The following is a 24,361-nucleotide window of genomic DNA, read 5'->3' on the forward strand; positions in this document are numbered from 1 at the left end:
GCCACTCTTGAGCTACATTACCAAGTGACTTTGCAAAATATCCCACTGGCCTTGTTTCATTTCCTAACTTTTTAAATGTTTATTTATTTTTGAGAGAGAGAGAGAGAGAGAGAGAGAGAGAGAGAGAACACAAGCAGAGGAGGGGCAGAAAGACAGGGAAACACAGAATCTGAAGCAGGCTCCAGGCTCTGAGCTGTCAGCACAGAGCCCGATACGAGGCTTGAACCCACAAACTATGAGATCATGACCTGAGCCGAAGTTGGACTGTTAATTGACTGAGCCACCCAGGCGCCCTCTCATTTCCTAATTTTTGAGTGGGAATTCGCAAAGCTTGTCTCTGTTTTTCTGCTACTTATAAAGTGAAAGGTTCTTCTAAATTTGGTAGAGCCAAAGCCAGGGCCGTCGAAAGTTTAGTTTTTAATGTTTGAAAGGCCGTCTGCTGGGCTTTTGTCCAGAGTAAAGGTTCTTCCTCGGGGCCTTTAACTGAATCATATGATCGTTTGGCTAAGACCCCAAATCCAGGAATCCACAGGTGATAAAAGCCTGCCATACCCAGGGAAGTGCAGAACTGTTTCTTTGTAGCTGGGGGGGTCCAAATCTAATATAGCCTTTTTTCTGTCAGTAGACAAAGTACAATGTCCTGGTGTTAGTTCATATCCCAAATATTGCAATTTTTGTCTAGATATTTGTGTCTTTTTAGGGGAGACCCAATACCCTCTGTCTGCTGAGAAGTTAGGTAAAGTTGTAGAATTACTATCAGACGTTTCTTTACTGGGACTACAGATTAAAATGTCATCCACATATTGAATTATAGTCCCTTGTGGTGAGGAGGTTCCACGGAGGTCTTTGCCAAGTGTGGCCCTGAACAAAGGAGAATTTTTTCTAAACCCCTGGGGCAAAACTGTCCAAGTCAATGGAGCAGCCTGTGGGTTTGAAGGTGAAGCCCGTTCCAAAGCAAATGGTGGCTGTGTTTGCTCACTTAGAGGGATGCACAAGAAGGCGTCTTTTAAACCAAGTACTGTAAACCAGTTGGGATCACCAGGGACCTGGGTGAGAATGGTATATGGATTTGGCACTTTGGGATGAATGGCTCTTAAATCTTGTACCATTTGGCTTCTTTTACTGGTAAAACTGGAGTGTGATAAGGAATTGACAAGGTGTTTGAGAATACCATGTTTGAGAAATTTGTCAGTAAGTGGTTGTAGCCCAGCTTTTGCCTCAGGTTTTAATGGGTATTGCTTTTTTAAGAGGTATAATGCCTGGGTCATTTAAGGTCACTTTAACTGGCTGGGCTTTAAGAGCCCATCCTGGGACATCGAAATCCCAGACCTGTGAATTTACTTCCTTCCAGATATTAGAAGGGATACCAGAATAAGGTTTTAATTCCCCAGATGTAAAAGAGAACAAGCTGTCCTCTTCTTTAGTAAGAGCAAACCTGCTTCCTAGTTTAGACAGTAAGTCTCATCCAAGTAATGGAGTGGGACAAGATGGAAGGACTGAAAAACATGAGCTACCAAGTGACAGTCTTCTACTTACGAGTTAAAGGCATTGTTTGGCGGCATGTTTTAGTTTCCCCCTCTACGCCAACAATTTTATGGCTAGAGAAACAGGTAGAGCCAGAGTGCTGAATAAGAACACAGTAAAGTGGCTCCTATATCAATAAGAAAATCGACAAACTTACCTTCCACATCCAGGGTAACCCGGGGCACAGTCATCTTGATGTCAAAGGGAGCCAGACCAGCCCCAGGGCCCCATCATGCCTCCTCCTCTGGTTCCTGCTCTCAGGCAGGGAAGCGAGTTCCTGCCTTCCTCTCTTCCAATGTCACTGTTTTTTTTGTTTTGTTTTGTTTTGTTTTTGTTTTTGTTTTTTTACAGACAAGACATGGCCCCGGGGGAGAGCCTTTGTTTGGACATTCTTTTTGTTTGTTTGTTTTTTGTTTTTCTTTAAGTTTATTTACTTATTTTGAGAGAGACGGCTACAGTGCAGGAGCAGGGGAGAGGCAAAGAGAGAGAATCCCATACAGGCTCTGTGCTGTCAGCGCAGAGCCTGATGCCGGGCTTGAACTCACAAACTATGACAGGGCTCAGACTCACAAACCGAGATCATGCGTGACCTGAGCCAAAATCAAGAGTTAGATGCTTCCCTGACTGAGCTACCCAGGTGCCCCTGTTGGAACATTCTTTACTCCAATGTCCAGTCTGGCCACACCCATAGCATGGGAACTTACCTGATTCTTTGTCTGATACCGGTTTTTTCTTTGACCCCTGGTTAGTCTGATGTTGTAGGGAATACGCGATAGTGGCAACCAATATTTGAGCCTGTACTTACCCTGCAATTTAGCTCTCTGGTCCTTTCTTGCTTTAAGACCACATCTCTATTACTAAAGACTCCGGTGGCCACCCCTAGTAGGCACTGGGTGGGGGTTTGAGGGCTGAGAGCCATTTTAGTCTGTGTTCAGCAGATGTCAGGTGCCAACTGACATAAAATGCATGTTTAGTATAGCTGTTCCTTCAGGTGAGGTTGGATCCAGATTTGTATATTTATGGATGGCTTCTATTAAATGGCCCTGAAATAGAGCTGGATCCTCATCAGTTCCTTGAGTAACTTCTTGAATTTTATCATAGTTTACAGGTTTAAAGAATCCTTCTTTCATTCCTTCTATTAAACAAGTGATCATATGATCTCATCTCTCCCTTCCCAGTCTACTCTCTTGGTATTTCCAGTGTGGCTCAGTGTTTTGGACAGCAGCGCCACCTATTGGATAACGTTCCCTGTCTCTCATTGCCAGTTCATCAGTGAACTTTTTTTTTCTTTTAACTTGTTTTATTTTTTATTTTTTTTTTTTAATTTACATCCCAGTCAGTTAGCATCTAGTGCAACAATTATTTCAGGAGTAGATTCCTTAGTGCCCCTTACCCCTTTAGCCCATCCCCCCTCCCACAACCCCTCCAGCAACCCTCAGTTTGTTCTCCATATTTATGAGTCTCTTCTGTTTTGTCCCCCTCCCTGTTTTTATATTATTTTTGTTTCCCTTCCCTTATATTCATCTGTTTGGTCTCTTAAAGTCCTCATATGAGTGAATTCATATGATTTTTGTCTTTCTCTGACTAATTTCACTTAGCATGATACCCTCCAGTTCCATCCACATAGTTGCAAATGGCAAGATTTCATTATTTTTGATTGCTGAGTAATCCTCCATTATATATGTATACCACATCTTCTTTATCCATTCATCCATTGATGGACATATGGGCTGTTTCCATACTTTGGCTATTGTTGATAGTGCTGCTATAAACATGGGGGTGCCTGTGTCCCTTCGAAACGGCACACCTGTATCCCGTGAATAAATGCCTAGTAGTCCAATTGGTGGGTCATAGGTAGGTATTTTTAGTTTTTTGAGGAACCTCCATACTGGTTTCCAGAGTGGCTGCACCAGCTTGCATTTGAGCCCCTGCCCAGATATGGGTTTTGTTTTTTTTTTTTTACTCCCAGGTCCAACAACAAGTTAATATGATATATATATCTTGTCAAGTCAGATCAAATATAATAAATGCTTAGCCCTCAATAAATTGAGAAGGGCTTTCGGAATATTGTCCTAATTGTTGTTTTATCTGAGCCAGATTGGCCATCGAGAATGAGACCTGGACTCTAATTGTGCCCATTTCTCTATTAGCAACCTCCCTAAGAAGATACGATCCAAATTTAGTGAAGCTCCTGGGAGACAGGGAGTTCCACTCCTAGTGTGTCCAGCTGGGCTGGGAGCAGAGGGGTCTTGGGGCTTATAAGGAAGGGGGCTAGTGACAGGGCCAGTGTCCTGTTTGTCTGGACTGGCCAGTAATTCCTCCAGATTTGTTAGGTGGCATGGGTCTATTTAGATATGCATCATCCAGTATGTCCAGACGGGGGTTTGTTAACCTGGCTAGTGGATAGACACATTCTGCAGGAGGCCCTCAGGTCTGGATCCTGATGTAGGGCCGTGAAAGCCTGGACATAGGGTACCTCAGTCCATTTGCCCTGTTTCTTGCAGAAGAGATGTAACTGATAGATTGTATTAAGGTTTAATGTTCCATTAATGGGCCATTTCCCTCATCTTCTAAGGAGTACTGAGGCCAGGCAATATTACTAAAGAAGATCAGGGTTTGTTTTTTTCCCTTGGATCTTGCAATCCGAATTGATTCCAGTGGGTTAAAAGGCATCCCAAGGGAGAGTCCTTGGGGACTGAAGAAGATCTCATATTCCTAGAAAAGCAGAAAATGTCCATGACCAAAAAATCCCCCCTGATTCCCAGGTGGCATCCCACACAGGATATTTAGAGGTTCCAGCTGTCAAAGGCAATCAGGGGCGTCCTTTGAATATAATTGCTACTGATCACCATTCCAACATAAAGACCCCACGGGAGGGATGCCGGCATCCCCCCTACCCTGCCCCATTGCATCCTGGGCTACAAATGGGTGCCTGGTGAATGGAGCGAAATACCATGCCTTGCCTTGCCTTGCCCTGAAGACTATGCCATGCCTTGCCGTGAAGACCGTGCTGTTTTTAACCCATAAAAAACACTCAAAAAGTTTTACAAGAGGAAATTATCCAATTTGGTAACCTCAGTAGTGAGTAGGGGACACTGATGAAAAATAGTAAAGATAGAAGTCCATCATGTGGACTTCTAAGTGACATTCCAACACATGTACAGCCAACTTCCCTACAAAATGGTCCCCGATTGGGTTTTAATTCAGTCCGGTACTGGTTTCAGCAGGCTCCCGGTGGAGGCCCCTCGGCCAGAAGCCGCTAGACCAGAGGTGGAGGGGATCACGTTAGGCCAATGAGGAGGAAACCTCACAAGGGAGTCTTTAAGATTAGCAGCTGTCCTAGTGACTTAGGTGGCTGTCCCGTGCCCAAAAGACAGACTAGCTTTGTATAAGGACAGGGAGAAAGAGGGGGCATCAAGTTTCTGGGTCTTACTACCATTCTGGCCAGGGTACTAACTTCCAGCCAAAAAGCAGGCTTTCTCCTCCCCATACAGTAAGTAGCCACAGGCTGGAGGATTGCAGCCTGAGCACTCGACTTGAAAGTGTTCCAATGAGACCACACTCCTTGAAAAGCCCCTGAAGTGAGAGTAAAGGAAGAGGAGAGAAAATACTCACCAAGTTCGCACTGAGACTCAGAGTCCAGATAAAAAGACTCGAAGCCCCATGTAAAGGCACCAAAATGATGAAATTATAAACTGAGGTTCATGGGCAAATGGCTAAGAAAGAATTCTTGAGACGTTTTTGGTGCAAAGACATGATTTTATTCAAGCACAGGGACAGGACCCGTGGGCAGAAAGAGCTGTACGTGCAAGTGGGAGGGGTGGCTGATGATATAGGTTAATTTGTGGAGGGACAGGGGTAGAGGTAACGTAGGTTACTAAGGAATTTTTGTATGCTGAAGTCAGAGTCTTACAGGACCTTTTAGTTTTTAGTGAAGTGTAAACATTAAGACATTAAGGCAGCCGTGAACTTCTTGAGGAATGTCACGCACTGCGTGTCTCAGGTATCGGGGCCACAAGCTGTAAGGAGATTTACTTTAAAATACACTTTTCTTGTCTTTGTTCTCCTCATCAAGACCATGACCTGAGCTGAAATCAAGGTCGGACGCATCACCGACTGCACCATGCAGGCACGCCACAAAAGCACATTTTAAAGCAGACTTTTAAGTATCAGTCTGATCTTTCCCTCTGAATTTCTAAATAAATGATGCTTAAAATTGCCACTTTCTCATTAATTTTAGACATTGTCTACTGACTTTCTATTATGGAAAGTAAGAGATTTAGTACTTTTGTACTAGCCTCTACCTCTGATTTCCTTTGAGCTCCCAGGACAGTGATATGGTAATTATCAGTAAATTGGTAATTGATGTTTACCTTATGTAACCACATCAGCATTGTTCATCACTGAGCCAAGTGGTTGTATTAAGATTACATTTCTTTAAAAAAAAAAAAAAAAAAGAAACAAAAGAAAGATGGGGCACCTACCTGGGTGGCTCGGTCGGTTAAGCGTCCAACTTCGGCTCAGGTCACGATCTCACAATTCGTGAGTTCAAGCCCCGCGTCAGGCTCTGTGCTGCTAGCTCAGAGCCTAGAGCGGGCTTCGGATTCTGTGTGTGTGTCTCTCTCTCTGCCCTTTCCCCGCTCACACTCGGTCTCTGTCTCTCTCAAAAATAAATAAACGTTAAAATAAATAAATAAAAATAAATACAATTTTTAAAAGATTACATTTAAAATTTTTTTTCAACTCTATTTTTCTGAGGTTAACAGGTTCCATATTTTTAAAAATGTTTATTTATTTATTTTGAGAGGGAGAAAGAACAAGCATGAGCAGGGGAGTGTCAGAGAGAGAGAGGGAGAGAATCCCAAGCAGGTTCCACGCAGTCAGCACAGAGCCTGAGGTGGGGCTCCATCTCATGAACCCTGAGATCATGACCTGAGCCGAAATCAAGACCCAGCCACTCAACTGACCGAGCCACCCAGGTGCCCCTCTATATTTTTTAAAGTTTATTTATTTATTTATTTTAGTCATCTCTACCCTCAGCATGGGGCTTGAACTCATGACCCCAAGATCAAGAGTTGCATAATTTTCTGACTGAGCCAGCCAGGTGCCCTTCCCCATCAGGTTCCTTATTTTTAATTTGCACATTTTTCTGTTACTACAGAATTGCAAGTCCTTCTAGAACGCATCAGGAGCATTGTAAAACATGCTCCTAATTCTGTTTGCAAGAAAGCATCAAGAATTCTATTTGCTTAGACTCAATCTCTCTACCTAGAGCTCTGTGCTTTCCTGCTCTATTTTTCTCTGATTATTCTCTGTGCCTTGTTTTTTACCTCTGATGCTCTGAAATTAATGAGTTTGTTTGTAGTGTCATTCATTATGTCGGGCATTCGGCAGACCCTTTCAAAAGCCATGTCTTTTAGTTCTGCCAGTTTTTAAAAGGTTTTTTGTTTTGTTTTGTTTTAATTGATGAATGCCTTCTTTTTGGGGAATCCATTTTCAGAGACCTTTAATTAATCCTCCTGATTTCAGTCCACATCCTACCCCCACCTTTCAAGGTAGTTGTTTCTTTAGTGTGTACTGTTGGGTGTACTTCTCTTTAACAATTCGTATTTAACTTCCTTATTTCCTTTCCTTATCTATGCTCATTCCTGGATCAACTTTCCATCTTCCCCCAAAATGCTACATCTTGCTTTTGCTGTTGCCTCATCTGGCAGTGACTGCTAATTGTTCCTCAAAGTCTGTTCTCCCCTTCGTGCGTGGTTATCAGACCCTAACTTTTTGCCTGGATAGATGCCATCGCAGAAGATGCCAGTGGCCCCTCCTGGTCCTTTCACCCCTTTACCACTTCTGTGCATACTTCTTCCTGGGCTGCTTTTGCTCCCAACAACCAGCACCCATTTCTGTCTGTCAGAGAGGATTGCCTTCAACCTGCCAGAGCCCCCACCGCGTGTGTGCCCAGAGAGCTGAAACAACCTTGTTTAGTAGTATGTAAAATGACGCAGATCCCCTGCCCATGTTGTGACAGCTCTGAGATGGTCAAGATTTCCTCTGCCTAACAGCCAATCGGAATGCAAGAACCATGAAGGCACAGTGTCTTATTCATGACTGTTTCCAGAACTCAGAACCATTCCTGGCACATGGGAAGTGCACACGTTTTGTTGAATGAGTGAATGAGTGCCACAGCAATTATTTCTCTCTAGCAGCCAGAGACAAAGGGTAGCAGTGGTTCCTGACACAGAAAGAACTGGAACAATCTCGGGGGAGAGCATGGCACAGCAAAGGTGGGTAGTCCCAGTTGAAAGAGTCCTCATAGCAGGGGATGGCCAACACACTTCAGGGGCAGGAATATGAAAACAGCAAAGGGAAGGGGGCAAGGATAATGTTATAGAGCCCCGGGGGCAGGGGAGGGTGGGGAGAGCACAGATTATTTGAAGACCCATAAGGAGGCCTGCTAGAACCACAGTGTGTAAAGGGGGAATGTCCAGAGGTCAGCCTGACCCAAATTACTTAAAAATGAACTTGTGAGCATTTGGTGACATAGATACAAAATGGTTAAAGGGTCCTCAAACATGCAAATCTTCAGGATAAAGACAACCCTCACATTCCCTTTATAAAAGATAAAGTTAAAAAAATTTTTTTTAATGTTTATTTTGGGGGGAGAGAGACACAGAGTGTGAGCAGGGGAGGGGCAGAGAGAGAGGGAGACAACAGAATCCGAAGCAGGCTCCAGAGGCTCTGAGTTGTCAGCACAGAGCCTGTTGCGGGGCTCGAACCCATGTGCTGTGAGATCATGACCTGAGCCAAAGTCGGCCACTTAACTGACTGAACCACCCAGGCGCCCCTAAAAGATAAAGTTTTTAGCTGATATATAAAGTTTTAGCTTTGAATCAACGTATTTCTTAGAGCCCACAAGTAGGTGTTGGTGAGATCAGAGCCATTTGGTGGCATCCAAATTCAATGAAATGGTCCTTCTAAGCATTAAGCTATGAAGTTTTGCTAAGATGTACGTGATCAATTTGAAACTTTTATATTTCAACATTTGCACCCAACCGTAATTAAGGATGAAATGGATATACTACCCTCATTATGATTTGAGGATTCTAGAATTCTTCATAGGTCTAAGTGGATTCCCATCACTACAGCTGGATTCTGGTGTCTAGAATTGGATAAAATGAAGAAAAAACAGTACTCTTAAAAACTGTTATTAATGTGCTTTGTTTGGCCTTCAAGGTTAAAAAACAATTGAGAAACCACTTAAAAATCAGATTTCAAGTAAAAATTTGGAATTCTTAGCGTCCCTTGGAAAAGACCAGAGGATCCCGTAATAACGGGCCCTTCGGCAGCAGTTAGCTGGAACTGAGTGTCAGTGCCAAGCAGCCCACAAAACAGCTCCTCTCGAAGTTGAATCTCTGTGAATTCCCTGGGGGATCTTGTGAAAATGCAGGTTCTGACCCAGTAGCTGCGGCCTGAAGCTCTGCATTTCCGAAAAGCCCTCAGGCGTACAGAAGCTGCTGGTCCCTCGGCCACGCTTTGCATAGCGAGACTGGGAATTAACAATCAGCACAAACGGAAGCAGAAATAAAAAAGCAAACATTATCTTTATTTAATAATCTTTGATATTTAAAATACAACTCATTGAACATCCACATTAACAAGAGAACCGTCAGTGTTCAACAGTGCTTTGGAAGCCCGGCTTTTCCGAGGACCAGAGAGGAAGGCCTGTGTGTGTCTAGTAACCGCAAGAGAGCTCAAGAGGGAGGAACACACCCCGAGGGCCGCACAGTTGGGTCCTGAGCAAACGGCAGTGCCTCAGTGCACTTGTGTCACGGCCAAAAGACAATGCTTTTTCGGGTGTGTTTTGTACTTGAATTTCAAATAATTTATACACAACAGTAATTTTTAAAAAGTTATTTCTAGTAGTCCAGTGTTGTAGAAATTCTATTTTTCACATTCAAATGTACGTTTTTCTCTTAAAAAAAAAACTTTAAAAAATTCCTGGAAACATTCACCTTTGAACTATGCAAGAAACAAGTGAAGCGCTTCCTAAATGAATCAGAAATTTCCACATATATTTCACTATTGCTTCCCATTCCTTGTCTATGAATCCGGTCTTAAGATATTTACTGATACACTATTATTAATTAAACATGCGAGCCAAATAACTGTAAATTTAGAAGTGATGTTACTAGCATTAATTCTTAAAATACCAGAACATTTGGGGGGAACAAAAATAGCACAGATTTTCTTCAAAAAAAAAAATAAAAATTCAAGAATTAACCAACCATATCAATGTTTTCATTCATGAAAGCAAAATGAACAAAATATTTTTGTTAACGTAAGACTTTAAAATATAAGCCAGTTCCTTTCTTTAGCAAAAAACACTGGTTTATGAAGAGACCAGGAATAAAGTTTTCTTTTTGAAAATATGAAAAAATGATCGACACTGGTGAAATGATTAGTTGATCCAATCTGTTTTTTCTTAATTAAGATCACATATACAATATCTCCATACTTGTTAGGGCTCAGATACAACAATTTAGAATAGTGGCCGCTGGGCTTCCCAGTTGCAAATAAAGTTAATAGGAAATCATCATAATATTGATTATTGAGTCCTCTCGAGAATTTAAAAACATAGATTTATTTCAACTGGAGACATTTTAATTTCTATCACTATACTTTGCTTATGCACTGACTCAATCTTTTTTGAATCTGCATGGATCCAATGGGCCAATTTTAAGACATTTAATAAATCTTGGCACTCGCATGATACTATTTAAGGAGTATCAAACATGCAGACATTAAAAATGTAATTGAGGCTCTGACAGGAATAAAAATTACTTTACTCAACTTAAGTGAAATAACACAGACTATTGGTAGTTTTACCTATAATGATCTTCAACCAGTTTTGAGCTTTTTTCCATATTAACTTTGGCATGAATAAAGTCTTAATTAAGAAAAATCAAGTTTTAAAGAAAAAAAAAGCACCTCCTTACATATTCTGTGAATTGTAAATTATTTGACCAAGATCTTAAAAGTTAAAATAGAGTTTACCTGCAGAAATCTTTTCAAACAATGTACAGTATTGACATATTTGTTATGTTAATTACTGTAAAAAGTGTTTATTGATGGTTTTAGATCAGAGGTTAACTGCTGCGAATTTTTTTTAACTACTGTGATTTTAAAAACATAAATAACTACTTATTAATTCCATAACCTCTCAAAATATGAAAGTGGTGTTTCCAAAACTTGTTTAAACTTTAAACACTAGCATAGCCACTGTAGGTATTTTATCCTGGTAATGCAACTTATACATTAGAAAAATGATACCAATAGTTTAAATATTAAACATTAAGGTGCTCCCAATTGGCAAAACAGAATGGAAAGCTTTATATAGAGTTCTTAGCAGGACAGTTTTTGTGAATTTCATTGTTTCTGACTTTCTTGCAGGATGATTCCGGTAAATAGCAGTTCCTGATGTGTGAACTATACTTTTGTATAACTAAGTTTTCTGATACTGTAGTTACAGGCATTGGCATCTTTTTCATACTGGCCAATCGATTAAGAAACGGAATCTAAATTAAGTTTAAGCCAATTCAAACAAATTGGCAGTTCCCTAGTCATTCTGGATCTGCCTGCCGAGTATAACATTCATAAGAAACTAACTAAATAAACACATTCACAAATGTATCCAGTGTGTGCTCAGCTCTGCTTTAAAAAAAAAAAAAAGAAAAAAAATCCCTAAATGAAGATCAACATGCTATATCTCCTTAAGTGCTTTAATAAAGGTATGTAATATAAGAACTTTATAAACTCTAAGGTTAAAACTTTCTGCATATTTCTTTACTCATTTTTATATTAGGTAGCTCATCCATTTAAGTGTATGAAAAGTCGAATGTAATTTTTCAATGGGAAAACGTAAAAGCCAAATATCCATGGAAAACAGGACAAGTATACTGGGGATAATGGCAGAAATGTTCACTCTTAAAATATTTTGGTTTGTAAATCTTGAGAGAGCAGTACTAAACTCCAATGTCTCTTACAGTTCTGAAGTTTAATAACTCTTCTGAAAACGTTTCGATTCTCAAAAGAAAACTTTAGATTTTAAAGTAAAAGTGTCTAATTTTGCAAGGGAAACTTCAGAAAACTTTATTTGGCACAAAATAATGACTAAAAAGAAAACCTGTCTCTGTCCAAAAAAAAAAAAAAAAAAGCTACTTCATAATCATAAAAAGTCATTTTCCCATCTCTTTTCAACTCAGCCATAAATCCTAGATCAAAAAAATTTCCCTGATAAAATGTGTACAGCCATACACTAGTCATGGCAACATATCATCCTTTAATTTTCCAAGCCGTCGGCTGAAATTTCCTATCTTTTAGCTTATGAACAACTCAGCATTCAAAAGAGCTTCAAATGGGGGATGGAGAATGAGGGATGGGGAATAAGTGACGGAATCCGAAATGTCCACTTCAGACAGACAATTAATTTCCACCAAAATCATACCACTATATTGACCCAGAAACAAACTCTGTGCATCCCAATCAAAATGTTTATCAAAACTAAAGACTTTCGTATTTACAGACCCAGTAAGTACTGTGTGACTTCTGTAATTCTTTAGCTACTTAAACATGATGCAAGTGTCAAATAACGGTATAAATTTAAATGTATTTTTGTTAGTAGATTATTTTCATGTTCCAGACCATCATCTCTGGCAAGCTATCTATCCTGCTACAAGATGTACATCAGAAGCAGACATCTACGCTCCGTGACTCCACTGTAAACAGAACGGAGAGCTCCAGGCACAAGAGAGAAGAAAATGAAACTGCAAGTAAATCAAAAGCCAGACTTTGTCTCTCATACATTCAGGGTGGGTATTATTTGTTAAATCATACACGGAATGAAACTTGCTTGCATACCGTGCTTCTCCTATTTTTCTCAATTGGAGAAGACAAGGAAATATCAAGGTGCCAGAGAAAGGGTTACAGCAAAGCTGTAAAGGTCTGACATAATTGAGAAGACATTCATAAAGCATCTGGAAAAGGATGTGCTCACATATTTAAAAAATTCTCATTTCTTCTCAAATATTTGTGCAGAGTTGATTTCAGAGTTGAGGAATGCATCAGAATCACGAAACAATGATCCCATCTTAGAGGGCTTAGGAAGCAAAACCTCAAGAAAGATTACCAGCTTTCAAAAGAGTTGTAGAAAAGTAAGGAAAACCACATCCCAAAGAAATTGTGATCAGAGAAAGTAACAGGAGAAAACATCCAAGGGCACGCCACGTGGTTGGAGGGAAAGCAGCTAATCCTTCTGGAACCGTTACTCCTATCAACATAGAAAAGACACTGTCCTAAAAGGTTAACTTGGTTAATGAGAAATAAAAGCAACTAAGAGATGATGAAAAGCGAGCCAACCGACCAGACCAGAAAGGATGAAAAGAAAACGAACGGAAAAAGTTCTGTGGCAAGAGCTAATTAGCTGGTCTGCAAAAAGATCCAAGAAAAACGCCCTAACTTTAGACATGTTGGATATTGCACACTCAAAAAGAAAAGGAACCTCTAGAAAACCATTTTCAATGTCTTTAATTGCTAAATGCCTCTTTGGCTAGTGTTTGGAGATCGTTATTTAGTCCTACAACTGACACATTTTTCCGTTTTCTCATCTTTTTGTTGCAAACCGCCTAAAGCCTTATTTCCTCTGTTGAACGTTGTTCCTTGGACACATTACTAAAATGGACCGTCTATGCTGTAATCACCCAGGATAATGCTGGAAAGTACGAAGGTCGAAATGATTTGTAAAAGCTATTATTTTTTCCCTTCCGTTTTGAAGTTATTTCTAACAACTTCTAAAGACATGGTCACAGCTGCCTGAAGCATGTCTTCTTCGCTCATAGCATCTCCTGCTGGGAAAGAAAACAAGCATTATCTCTTAGACATTTTGGGAAAATTCTTAAAGTCATCAAAAGGTAAGCTCCTAGGGGCGCCTGGGTGGCTCAGTCGGTTAAGTGTCCGACTTTGGCTCAGGTCATGATCTTGTGGCCCCGTGAGTTCGAGCCCCGCGTCAGTCAGGCTCTGTGCTGACAGCTCAGAGCCTGGAGCCTGTTTCAGATTCTGTGTCTCCCTCTCTCTCTGACCCTCCCCTGTTCATGCTCTGTCTCTGTCTCAAAAATAAATAAACGTTAAAAAAAAAAAAAAAAGGTAAGCTCCTAGAAAATGTATTTCGGTCTGACCACTGCAACTGCCTATTTTGATTTGTAACAGTTGCATAAAGTCACATGCATTCATTTACTGTTTTACGAGTTCTGACAAGTACACAAAGCTGTATAGCTGCCATCACCACCCAGGCGCAGAACTGTTCCACTGCCCTCCAAAATTTGCTTATGCTGCCCCTGTGTGGTCAATCCCCAAAATACATTTATTCTATATTTCAAAACAAAGGCATTATGCTGTGAAAGAAAATTGAACTTAGTTGTGTATATACGTAATCTGTTCCTTAAACTTTGTTTTGAAATAATTGTTTATTTACAGGAAGTGGCAAAGATAGTTCAGAGCGGTCCCGCGTACACTTCAGCTCAATTTTTAACTCAACAATTAAACTCAATAATTAAATCCTAGGTCACTACAGCTCAAACCCAAACTTGGCTATGCCATCGGTACAAAGTTGTGTGTCGTGCCGTGCTATTTCATCACACGTGTACGATTTCATGTCACCACCAGCACCACTATCAGGATGGAGAACTGTTCAAGTGCCACAAAGATCTCTTTCCTGCTCTCCACTTCTCTGCCCCGACCTTCCCTAACTGCAGGCAGCCAACTAATTTGTTCTCCACCTCTACACATTTGTCGTTTTTAGAAGGTTACACAAATTGAATCACGCTGTAATGAGAGCTTTTGAGATTTTCTTCTGCACTCAGCATAATGCCCTTGAGGCTCATCCAAGTTGGTGCATGTATCAACGGCAGGTTTGTTTTTAGTCCTGAGTGGTATTCCACGGTGTACTACTGTTTGTTTGACCATCCATCTTCCTGTAGCACAGTGTGATTGTTTCTGGTTTTTGATTGTAAGAAATAAAGCTGCTTCTATGAACATTTGTGTACAGGTTGTTACATGGACGGTTAAGTTGTCATATCTCTGGGATAAACGCCCAGGAGTCTAACTGCCAGGTTGTATGGTTAGTACTTGTTCAGTTTTTAAAGAAATTGACAAATTATTTTCCAGACTGGCTGGAATAGTTGAAATGTAGAAACTTCACCTCCTTTTACATCCTTTACTCTCCCAATATTTTCTACATATACACCAAACACCAAATCAATGTTCTAATTCTTGCTTCAATCATTAAACATAATTTAGAAAACTCAAAAGGAGAGGAACATCTATTGTTTACCCATATTTTTACTCTTTCTACTGTTCTTTTTGTCCTTTCTGAGGTTCCCAGATGAATTCTCTTATCATTTCTGTTTAGAAAGCTTCCTTTAGCCATTATTGTAGGGTGGGTCTGCTGGTGAGAAATTCTCTTAATTTTTCTCTTCATTCCTGAAGGAAATTTTCACTGGGAATTCTTGGTTGAGAGTGTCTTTTCAGCACTTGAAAAATGTTATGCCATTTCCTACTGATCTCCATGATTTCAGATGAGAAATCTGCTGTCATGCAAACTGCCGCAGGCAAGATGTCTCTAGCTGGTTTCAAGATTTTCTTCTTTTATTTCAGTTTGCAAAAGCTAGATTATCATGTCTTGGCATAAATTTCTTTGGGCTTAACTGTTAGAGGTTTTCTCAGTTAAATCTGGAGTTTTAGATCTTTTGCCCAAGCTGGGGTTTTTAGCCATCATTTCTTCAAATACTTTTTCAGCTCACCCTCCTTATCTCCCGAGATTCCCACTATGGTCCCACGGGTGTCCAAGGCTTTGTTTTGTCCAGTCTAATTCTCTCTGTTGCTCAGAATGGGTACTTTCTATTGTTCCGTCTTCAAGTTCATGGATTCTCTCCTCTGTCCTTCCATTTACCTTTGGACCCACCCATTACATTTTTATTTTTATTTATTTATTTTTTTTTATAATAAAGCCTTTTATTTTTTTAAATTTTTTTCCTAAATTTTTTTTTAACGTTTATTTATTTTTGAGACAGAGAGAGACAGAGCATGAACGGGGGAGGGGCAGAGAGAGAGGGAGACACAGAATCTGAAGCAGGCTCCAGGCTCTGAGCCATCAGCCCAGAGCCCGATGTGGGGCTCGAACTCACGGACCGCGAGATCACGACCTGAGCCGAAGTCGGACGCTTAACCGACTGAGCCACCCAGGCGCCCCACCCATTACATTTTTAAATTTTAGGTACTGTTATTTTTCAGTTCTAAACTTTCCATTTAGTTCATCTTTATATCTTCCTTCTTGAAGCTTTCTATTTTTTCATTTGTTTTAAGCATGTTCACAATTGCTCAGTATAACATTTCTATGATAGCCGCTTTAAAAATCCTTGTGAGGGGCGCCTGGGTGGCTCAGTCGGTTAGGTGTCCAGCTCTTGGTTCCAGCTCAGGTCATGATCTCCTGGTCTGTGAGATCTAGCCCCATGTCAGGCTCTGCACTGACAGTACATAGCCTGCTTGGGATTCTCTCCCTCCCAGTCTGTCTGCCCCTCTCTCGCTCATGCTCTCTCCTTTCTCAGAATAAGTAAAATTAAAAAAAAATAAAATAAAATAAAACTTCTTGTGAGATTAATGAATTCTAACATCAGTGTCATCTGGGTGGTGGTGTCGATGAATGGTCTTTTCTCAAACTGAATCTTTCCTGGCTCTTGGTATGATAAATACTTCCGATCAAATCCTAGACATCTGCCATGTTGCATGTTACAAGACTGGGTCTTCTCTTCCAGCAGGCCTCTTCTGACACAGTACCAGTGGGGGAGAGGGTGCTGCCTTGCTATGGCCAGAGAGGGGGAGCGTGTGTGCGATCATGACTGCTGTGCACACGTGGGACTTCTGGCTCCCCACTGTCTTCCATAAGATCTCCCTGACTGGAAGGGTAGGAATGCCTCCGGACCGCCTCTCACCGACGCTGTGGGTGTGGCCTCGTTACTGCCTCAAATCACTGCCTCCGGATTCTCCACTAGGCCTCTTCTGAAACTACCCTGCGGGAAACCAGAGGGACGCCTCGTATGGCTGGGTGGAAGTCTAGGCTCCCTGTGACCACAGACCCCATGGGAAAGGGCCCCTCATTCTCTCCTGGAGGAAATGAAAATCCCAGTTCCTCATTTGGCCACACCACCCTGGCCAGGCAAGTGGGACGTTCAGCTCGTGCCTGCCAGCTGGGGATGCCAGTCTATGCTCCCACCTGGTCCATGCTGATGCGGTGGGGTGACGATAAGGCCAGTTTATGACCCTCTTTGGCTGGACTAGAGTATTTATTATATAAAAGATTATATAAAAGATTCTACTTGCTCCGCAGTCCCTTTTGACTACACAGAGCAGACTTACTGGGTCTGTGCCATAGCTTCTTCACCAAATCCAGGGTGTGTGAAGCAGAGAGAACCCAGGCCACATGCCACTATGTGATCCCTCTGGTCCTGAGCCCCCTAAGCAGTCTGTCTCTTCTCTAGCTTTCAGAATTTTCTTATGTTCTTTTGATGTAAGTGTCCGTGGTGGTTAGCTGTAAATAGCAGGAGGAATCGGGAAAAGCACCAGTTCGTCCCTTTTTATTGTTATATAGTAGTCCGTGGTTTCCAAGTCCCACAGACATGCATCCATTCACCAGCCGAAGGACAACTTTTGGGTAGCTCCCAGTTTTTGACAAGTAGGAAGCTGCTCTAACCATTCACATACAAGTTTTCCTGTGAACCTAAGTTTACTTTTTTTTTTTGCTTACATACCTCGAGCGGGACCTTTGAATCACATGGTTAAGTGCACATTTAAGTTTCTAAGAAAATACTAAACTATTTTTCAAACTTTTACATTCCTACTAACAGTATAGGAGTGTCATGGCAACCCTGATCCTAGTCAGCACCTGGTATTGTCAATTTTATGGTTTTATGAAGCCATTCTTATAATAAGGTGTGTAGCTTTAATTTGCATTTCCCTAGGGAAACCTGGGGGGCTCAGTCGGTCAGATGTCCAACTTCAGCTCAGGTCATGATCTCATGGTTTGTGAGTTCAAGCCCCGCTTTGGGCTGTGTTGCTGACAGCTCAAACCCTGGAGCCTGCTTCAGATTCTGTGTCTCCCTCTGTCTCTGCCCCTCCCCTGCTCATGCCCGCTTGCTCGCTCGCTCTCTCTCAAAAGTAAATAAACATTAAAAACTTTTTAATTTGCATCTCCCTAACGATTATTAATATTGATCGTATTTTCACATGCTTATTTGTCAACCATGGTGAAGTATCTGTTCAAATCCTTTGCCCCTTGAGTTTTCTTATTTCAGTTTTGAGAGTTCTTCACATGTTCTGTTTACAAGGCCTTTGTCACATAGTTGCTTTTTCACTCAACTGGTACTACCAGGAACTGACCAAAGTTTAAGACCTATTAAACCAAGGCCTGATCACTAACTCTCGATTTCCTATTATTTAGACTACACTTGGGCGTTTTCAGTTACCCAGGTGGTAAAGCGTATCTTCCCCCTACCAATATTCTTTATCTCTGAGGAAATTTTGGAGGGTGTATTAATTACTGTGAAGTCGCAAGTATTGTTTAGAATTTTAAAGCAACATAGCCACTGAATGCTCTAGTCTGCCTGTTTCTTAATCTGAGGAAATTTAGTAGATTCCAAATTCATACATGAATTTCAGTGTAATTCAAGAGGGGAGAAAAAAGCCTGTCAAGCCAAAAACCACATGGAGCCCGTGTCAAACACAGCACAGTCAGGGAGGCATACCTGGATCGCTGCCCAGTGCACCTGAACTCGTGGTTGGCCTCTCGCGTGGGTGGGAAAGCGGTGCTGGTGGATGCTGCTGCTGCTGCTGCCTGAAACATGTGAAGGTGAGTGTATGTTAAAACCCAAACCCGAAGAATAAATATGCCACGAGAAAAACTGCATGGAAACTAAATGGTTCCATAAAACAAAAGAGTCACTGTCATGACCTCCACAAAAGAAGGCCAGAGCAATCACTCTGAGATATATTACTTAAAAGTAGCACAGTGCTGATCCTAGGAGACCCAGATATAAAAGCTGAATTATCAAATTAATAGGTAAAGATTTTCACCGCGAAATAACACATAAGCAAAAGCATTCGCTGGCAGGTAGGTGTTTTGACTTACAGATCCTTAGTATTGTTGGAAGTCACTGGAAATAAGCACCTTTGAGAACATCAAGCATCTCAAATTACCATGCCAGTTAACCTGACCTTCCCACGGCTGCCTTCTTCTTGCCGTCCAGCTCCGAGCTTCAGCATGTCCTCAGAGACACCGCTGCTGACCAGCCCACACTATCTCCTCACGTCCTTTCAATTTCGGCGTCATCTTAGCACCATCTGATACTCTTCTGTTTGTCTCCCTCTTCAAGCTAACAAGAGCACAAACCTTATCTCACTTCCCAAGTGCCTAAAACACTGCCCGTCACATAGTACGCATCCACCAAATACTTGATAAAGGGAAAGAAGTTAAAATAACTTTTTAAGATGCGTTATCAAGTTGCCGTACCATCTATTATATTAAAATAAATTTTCCCTGGATTTTTTGCAGAAGGGAGAACGACGTCAGAAAAATCCACGTTTGAAAACATTTAAACACGATGGTTATGATGTAAATATGTAGGGCAGTGCCCTTGTACTTAAAGAATATACACTAAAGTACTGAAATGTAATGGCAAGTCATGTCTGCAAGTTATTCTCAAATTCCTCAGAAATGTCCACAATTAGGGAACTTGGGTGAGTATAAGGAGTTCTGGGAACTAGTTCTGCTTTTAAGTAAATTCAAAATTATTTCACATAATACATACATAATATGTTTAAAATTAAAAAAAAAACATAAACAGCTGACACTCTGCAGTGAGAAGCCATAGCTTTCAAAAAATGCATGGAAGGATTTTTAAAGGAACCAGAATTTTAAATTTGCCAGCAACTCTACAAATAGAATAGCACACGATGTCTTCCAGAGTCTCAGTCTTCTGTTTTAAATATGAGCAACAAAGAAAACCCAAGCATATTGCTGTCTGCCTCAGTTTACTCTCAGGCGTGCGTGGCTAACAGTGCACAAGAGGGCAGGTTCCCAGCAGCCCATCCCGACAACAGGGTGTGCACGAGAAAGCAGTCCATCCCGGTAACGGGGTCCGCCTCTGCAAGGCAGGAGGAATCAATCCTGGCACATCAGATCTCTCCGCCGGCCCTTTTCCCCCTCCAGCCAAGCCAACATGTCAGAACACAAGAGTGGTGGGTGAGACAGCAGCTTTAGAGGGACAGTCTTCATCTACTTAAATTTATGAAAAGTGAGAAGTAAAGGAATTGCCAGCCTTGAAACAGTCCTGACCCCTCTCATATTTGCTGACACAATAAGATGCAACATGTTCAAACAGCAAATCAGTACCCACTCCCACTGTGTCTTCGAATGTGCCCTCAGAATCAGAGGCTAGAAAGCTAAAAACACCACCGGAGGTCACTGTACAGCCAGGATGCTGGTAATCAACCGAGCGCTCGCAGAAATGAGGCACGACCATCTTCCTGCTGCTTTGGTGGTTCTCTGTGGGCAAGTCAAGTCATGGAGCCGGTCCCAGGATGCGGCTTCCCGGCAGCCGCAGTGGGGGCTGACTTCCTGTTTCCATGTCTAGGCAACCGTGGTGGCAAGCTTCCAGACCCTAGGATCACAGCTATGGCAACGTGTTCTTGAACTCCGTGTCCTGATTTCCCATCCTCCCAACCGGGGCGGTTGGTTGCACTCTTCCAACAGGCTGGTCTGTGGAATTCTGGAAGCCTGGCTACAGCCCGCACCGCCCGCTTGCTCTTCCTAAGACTGCGTAAGCCCTGAGTCTCTGTATTAAAACCTTTTCTGCTCAAAATACCTCTAGCAGCTTGTTTCTTAAAGTGAATCTCATTATGCCGTGCCACCGAAGCAGTGGCTCAGGTGTTAGACAATTAAAAAATCATAGCAATCCGCGACCATGGAAACAATGCCCAGTAACTGCCTCTTTGTTGGGTAACACTTTTTTAGTAACAGAAGGAGAGAATCTGCATCATTTCAGAGCTACACTTAGAGAAGACGATGATGCTAACACATTTGTGGAATACTTTATGGTTTACACAACAGTTGTACACGCACTAATTCAATTTGTGAATGCGGTAGGTTTTATACTGACACTGCTGGTGTAGTAAGAGTTTCACTTGGGCTTTTATAATAGGTAAAATGGATTGAGAGATTACTACTGGAAAAAAAATATGGCTGTGAAAACATTGCCTGACACTCATTCATAAACTATGACTTTGTAACAGGTAGATTTTTAAACAGTATTTTTATGTTTGATCAAGCATGAATACGGCGGTTACTACATTAGGCATGAAGCTTCAAATAGTCTATAAGAAAAAAAAACTATTAGAATGTGTAACAAAATAAACTATTTGAATAATAAAAAAAAAACCCTGAATTCAAAATTTGTTTGAATAACAGTTAGCACCAGGGTCAGTTTGGAGAGGGTCAGAGGGAAGAGCGCGATAACCTTTGAGCCAAGTTCCCAGAGACAGAAGCTAGAGAGAACCTGTAGGCCTAATAATCAGGAATTCTGGTGAAAGGCCTAATATTTGAAACTACAGCTGTTCCTCAGCTCCTTTACTACTGAGTCTAACAAGACTCTGGATGCTACGCAATGGTGGACAGAAACACCAAGAAGTTCGTTCTGAACTCTTCTCAGCAACTTGTGACTCTATAAGATATTCTCTAGTTCTCAAATTCCCACTGATATTTTGAAGGTCAGGCCAGGCTCAGAGGATGCCGCTGGAGCTGGAAACCATCACTGCCCACGTTCCTTCCCAATCCACTGTCCTCCAACCAGGAAGGAGCCCCACTGATGCTCAAACATTTAAAGAAATAATTTTTTTTTTTTTTTAATTTTGAGACACAGAGAGAGAGCATGCGCACATGATGGGGGAGAGGGGCAGACAGAGAGAAAATCTTAAGTAAGCTCCATGCTCAGCACAGAGCCCCACACGCACGCCTCGATCCCATGACCCTGGAATCACGACCTGAGCCTAAATTAAGAATTGGATGCTCAACCGACTGAGTGACCCAGGCTTCTCCAACCTAAAATAATTTTTTAAGTAAAGAAGGGATTTGTTTTTCTACTTTAAAGATGTTTTCCTTTTCTTAGATCTACTTGTGAATCTTGCAGTTTGTCTATAAGGTACGTCTGTTTGGACCAATTTGTTCTGGCAAAAAATAGAATGTGAAATAAGCATGATAGAAGTATCATTTGAGAACCGTTCTGGAAAGCAGTTTAGAAATCCATACCAAGACCTTAAAAAATATTTCTGTCCTTTAACCCAAAAACCTCAGAATAACTGGAAGAAATGGTGAGAAATTTGAGGCATGGCATCAGTACAGGATTGTTCACTGCACTATTAATTATATAACTTTTTTTTTTAACATTTATTTATTGTTGAGAGAGAGACAGAGACAGAACATTTCTGAGACATGTCTTTCAAGAGACATGAGAGAGAGGAAGACACAGAAGCTGAAACAGGCTCCAGGCTCTAAGCTGTCAGCACAGAGCCCGATGTGCGGCCTGAACTCACAAACCGTGAGATCATGACCTGAGCCGAAGTCGGGCTCTTAACTGACTGAGCCACCCAGGCGCCCCTGCACTATTAATTATAATAGCAAAAATCAGTATATTACAAAGACTATTTACTATGATGGGAAATGGGTGTAACTAATAACACCATATACGTGTGTCTGTGTGAGTAGAAGAGAATGTGTCAAAATACTAACATTAGTTATTAAAATAAAGGATTTTTAAAGTTTATTTATTTTGAGAAGAGAGGGGAGGAAAGAGAGAGAGAAAGAGAGAGAAAGAGAGAGAGAGAGAGAGAGAGAGAGAGAGAATGTAAGCGGGGGAGGGGCAGAGAGAGAAGGAGAGAGAGAATTTAAAGCAAGCTCCTGTTTCAGCACAGAGCCCAACAAGGGGCTTGAACCCACAAACTGTGAGATCATGACCTGAGCTGACCAAGAGCCAGATGCTCAACCGACTGAGCCACCCAGGCACACCGAAAGTTAGGATTGTTTGATTTTGATATATCTTCAAATAAATTTTCTCAAATGTAAGTTTTTATCTAATTCACTTTTTTTTTTTAAGATTTTATTTTTAAGTAATCTGTACACCCAACATGGGACTCGAACATGGGAGTCGCATACTCCACTGACTGAGCCAGCCAGGCACCCCTTAAGTTATTTTTTAACACTAACTAGACATTTGATGACATTACAGAATGATTAATAATTATCATATGATAATTATTAACAGCGTGACGACAGCATTTGGCAATATTTAAAAAAAATGGATGAAATGATACAATAATTTAGATCTGTTACCAAATAATCCCAGCTTGGGGGTGGGAGAGTGGAATGCATGAGAGATGGGGTCACAGAAAACCAAGCCTGGCCACGTGCTGGCATTTGTTAAACACGAGCAATGGGTAAACGGGTTCATTATGCTGGTTTCTCTACGTTTATAGATATTTGAAGTTTATCATAATTAAAGAATTTAAAAGTTCACTTTAAAATTTGAAAGGAAGTGAAAAGCACTAATAAGCACAATTTTGAAATTTTATATATAATTAAATCCATTAACCTATCGCTGAATAAAGACTAGAAATATCTCACATTAAGAGGATGTCAGTTGATCAGAACTTTCCTTCATATACTTCTGAGCTGTAACTTAAACAAACAAAACAAAACAGAAAACAAGGTAAATATTATCTTCATTACACCATCATAATGCTCCACTATTTCAGCTCCCACTAATTGCCAATTATGATTGTGAGACGCTTCTCGATTATAGAGATGTTGAACTGGGAAAATACATACATCTCAGAATTGATGAAATACAGTGAACAGGCCAGATTCAGCTGCTGGACTTTTGGTATCTGACTTGGGATCCGAGGATCTGCACAGTCTCTCTAAATACTACCTTGTAACCTCTTTTTTTTTTTTTTCCCCATTAAAAAAAGAAAAAGGGAAGACGAGTTGTGAATGGTAGTTACGGGAAAGGATGATAATTTTTATTTTCTAGTTTGAGAGCACTGACAGATTTAGGTTTTAGGATTTATGGTTTGCCCCATGTCCCTGATGCAGACAGGCCCGCAGTAACCCCTGAAGTGGCAGTAAGAAGAACAATTAACCACCGTCTGTATCTGGGCGTGTGCTCCCCGACCACAGTGCTGTTTTCCCTGTTAACTGACAGTAGAACTTTGTGAGGTTGCTCAGGTCACCAAGAAGCACATCCAAAGGCATTGTTCTTGCTTTGGTCCAATTCCATTTTCGTTTGATGACTTACATTTGACTGGGTTTCCTTCACCCTATTTCATATAAACCCTATAATTAGTATTGAGGCAAAGACTTTCCCTAAAACTACGTATCATTTCAGTTTATTTGCTCTAAATTAAAAACAAAACAATACTCAGATGTTCACAGGGTTCAGGTAGTAACCAATCTTTTAAAAGGAGAGAATCTTAAGTAAAATAGTTTAAGCCAAAGCTCTATATGTAGAGATTGCAGACAAAACAGACAAAGTACACGTTAAATATGCAATTTTAATATTGTACCAACTACTTTACTTTTCAAAGTAGGCTTCTCTTCTCTTCCGTAGCTCTTCTGAAGTAAGATGTGTACCTGATGTCTGTGGAATATCTTGGGACACATTTCTGGAACTACCTGAAAAGAAAA

The 24,361-nt window shown here is 41.1% G+C and overlaps 1 protein-coding gene across 7 annotated transcripts in view; it reads right to left on the minus strand.

Moving 5' to 3' along the window:
- Positions 1–9,103: 9,103 nt before the first annotated feature.
- Positions 9,104–24,361, minus strand: part of ATXN3 (ataxin 3) — a 37,764-nt gene continuing 22,506 nt past the window's right edge. For 4 of the 7 annotated variants that reach the window (XM_053224852.1, XM_027066449.2, XM_053224853.1 and 1 more), the window contains 3 exons: positions 24,253–24,349; positions 18,372–18,460; positions 9,104–13,424 (listed from right to left, as the gene is read on the minus strand). In XM_053224852.1, the coding sequence (XP_053080827.1) occupies positions 13,327–13,424; positions 18,372–18,460; positions 24,253–24,349 (284 nt within the window). In that variant the 3' untranslated portion in view covers positions 9,104–13,326. Of the gene's footprint in view, positions 13,425–18,371; positions 18,461–23,337; positions 23,995–24,252; positions 24,350–24,361 lie in introns of those variants that run through there. The other 3 variants (XM_053224856.1, XM_027066451.2, XM_027066452.2) reach the window with 2 other exon arrangements.

This window comes from Acinonyx jubatus, chromosome B3 (assembly GCF_027475565.1).
Source record: "Acinonyx jubatus isolate Ajub_Pintada_27869175 chromosome B3, VMU_Ajub_asm_v1.0, whole genome shotgun sequence".
Lineage (NCBI taxonomy): Eukaryota > Metazoa > Chordata > Mammalia > Carnivora > Felidae > Acinonyx > Acinonyx jubatus.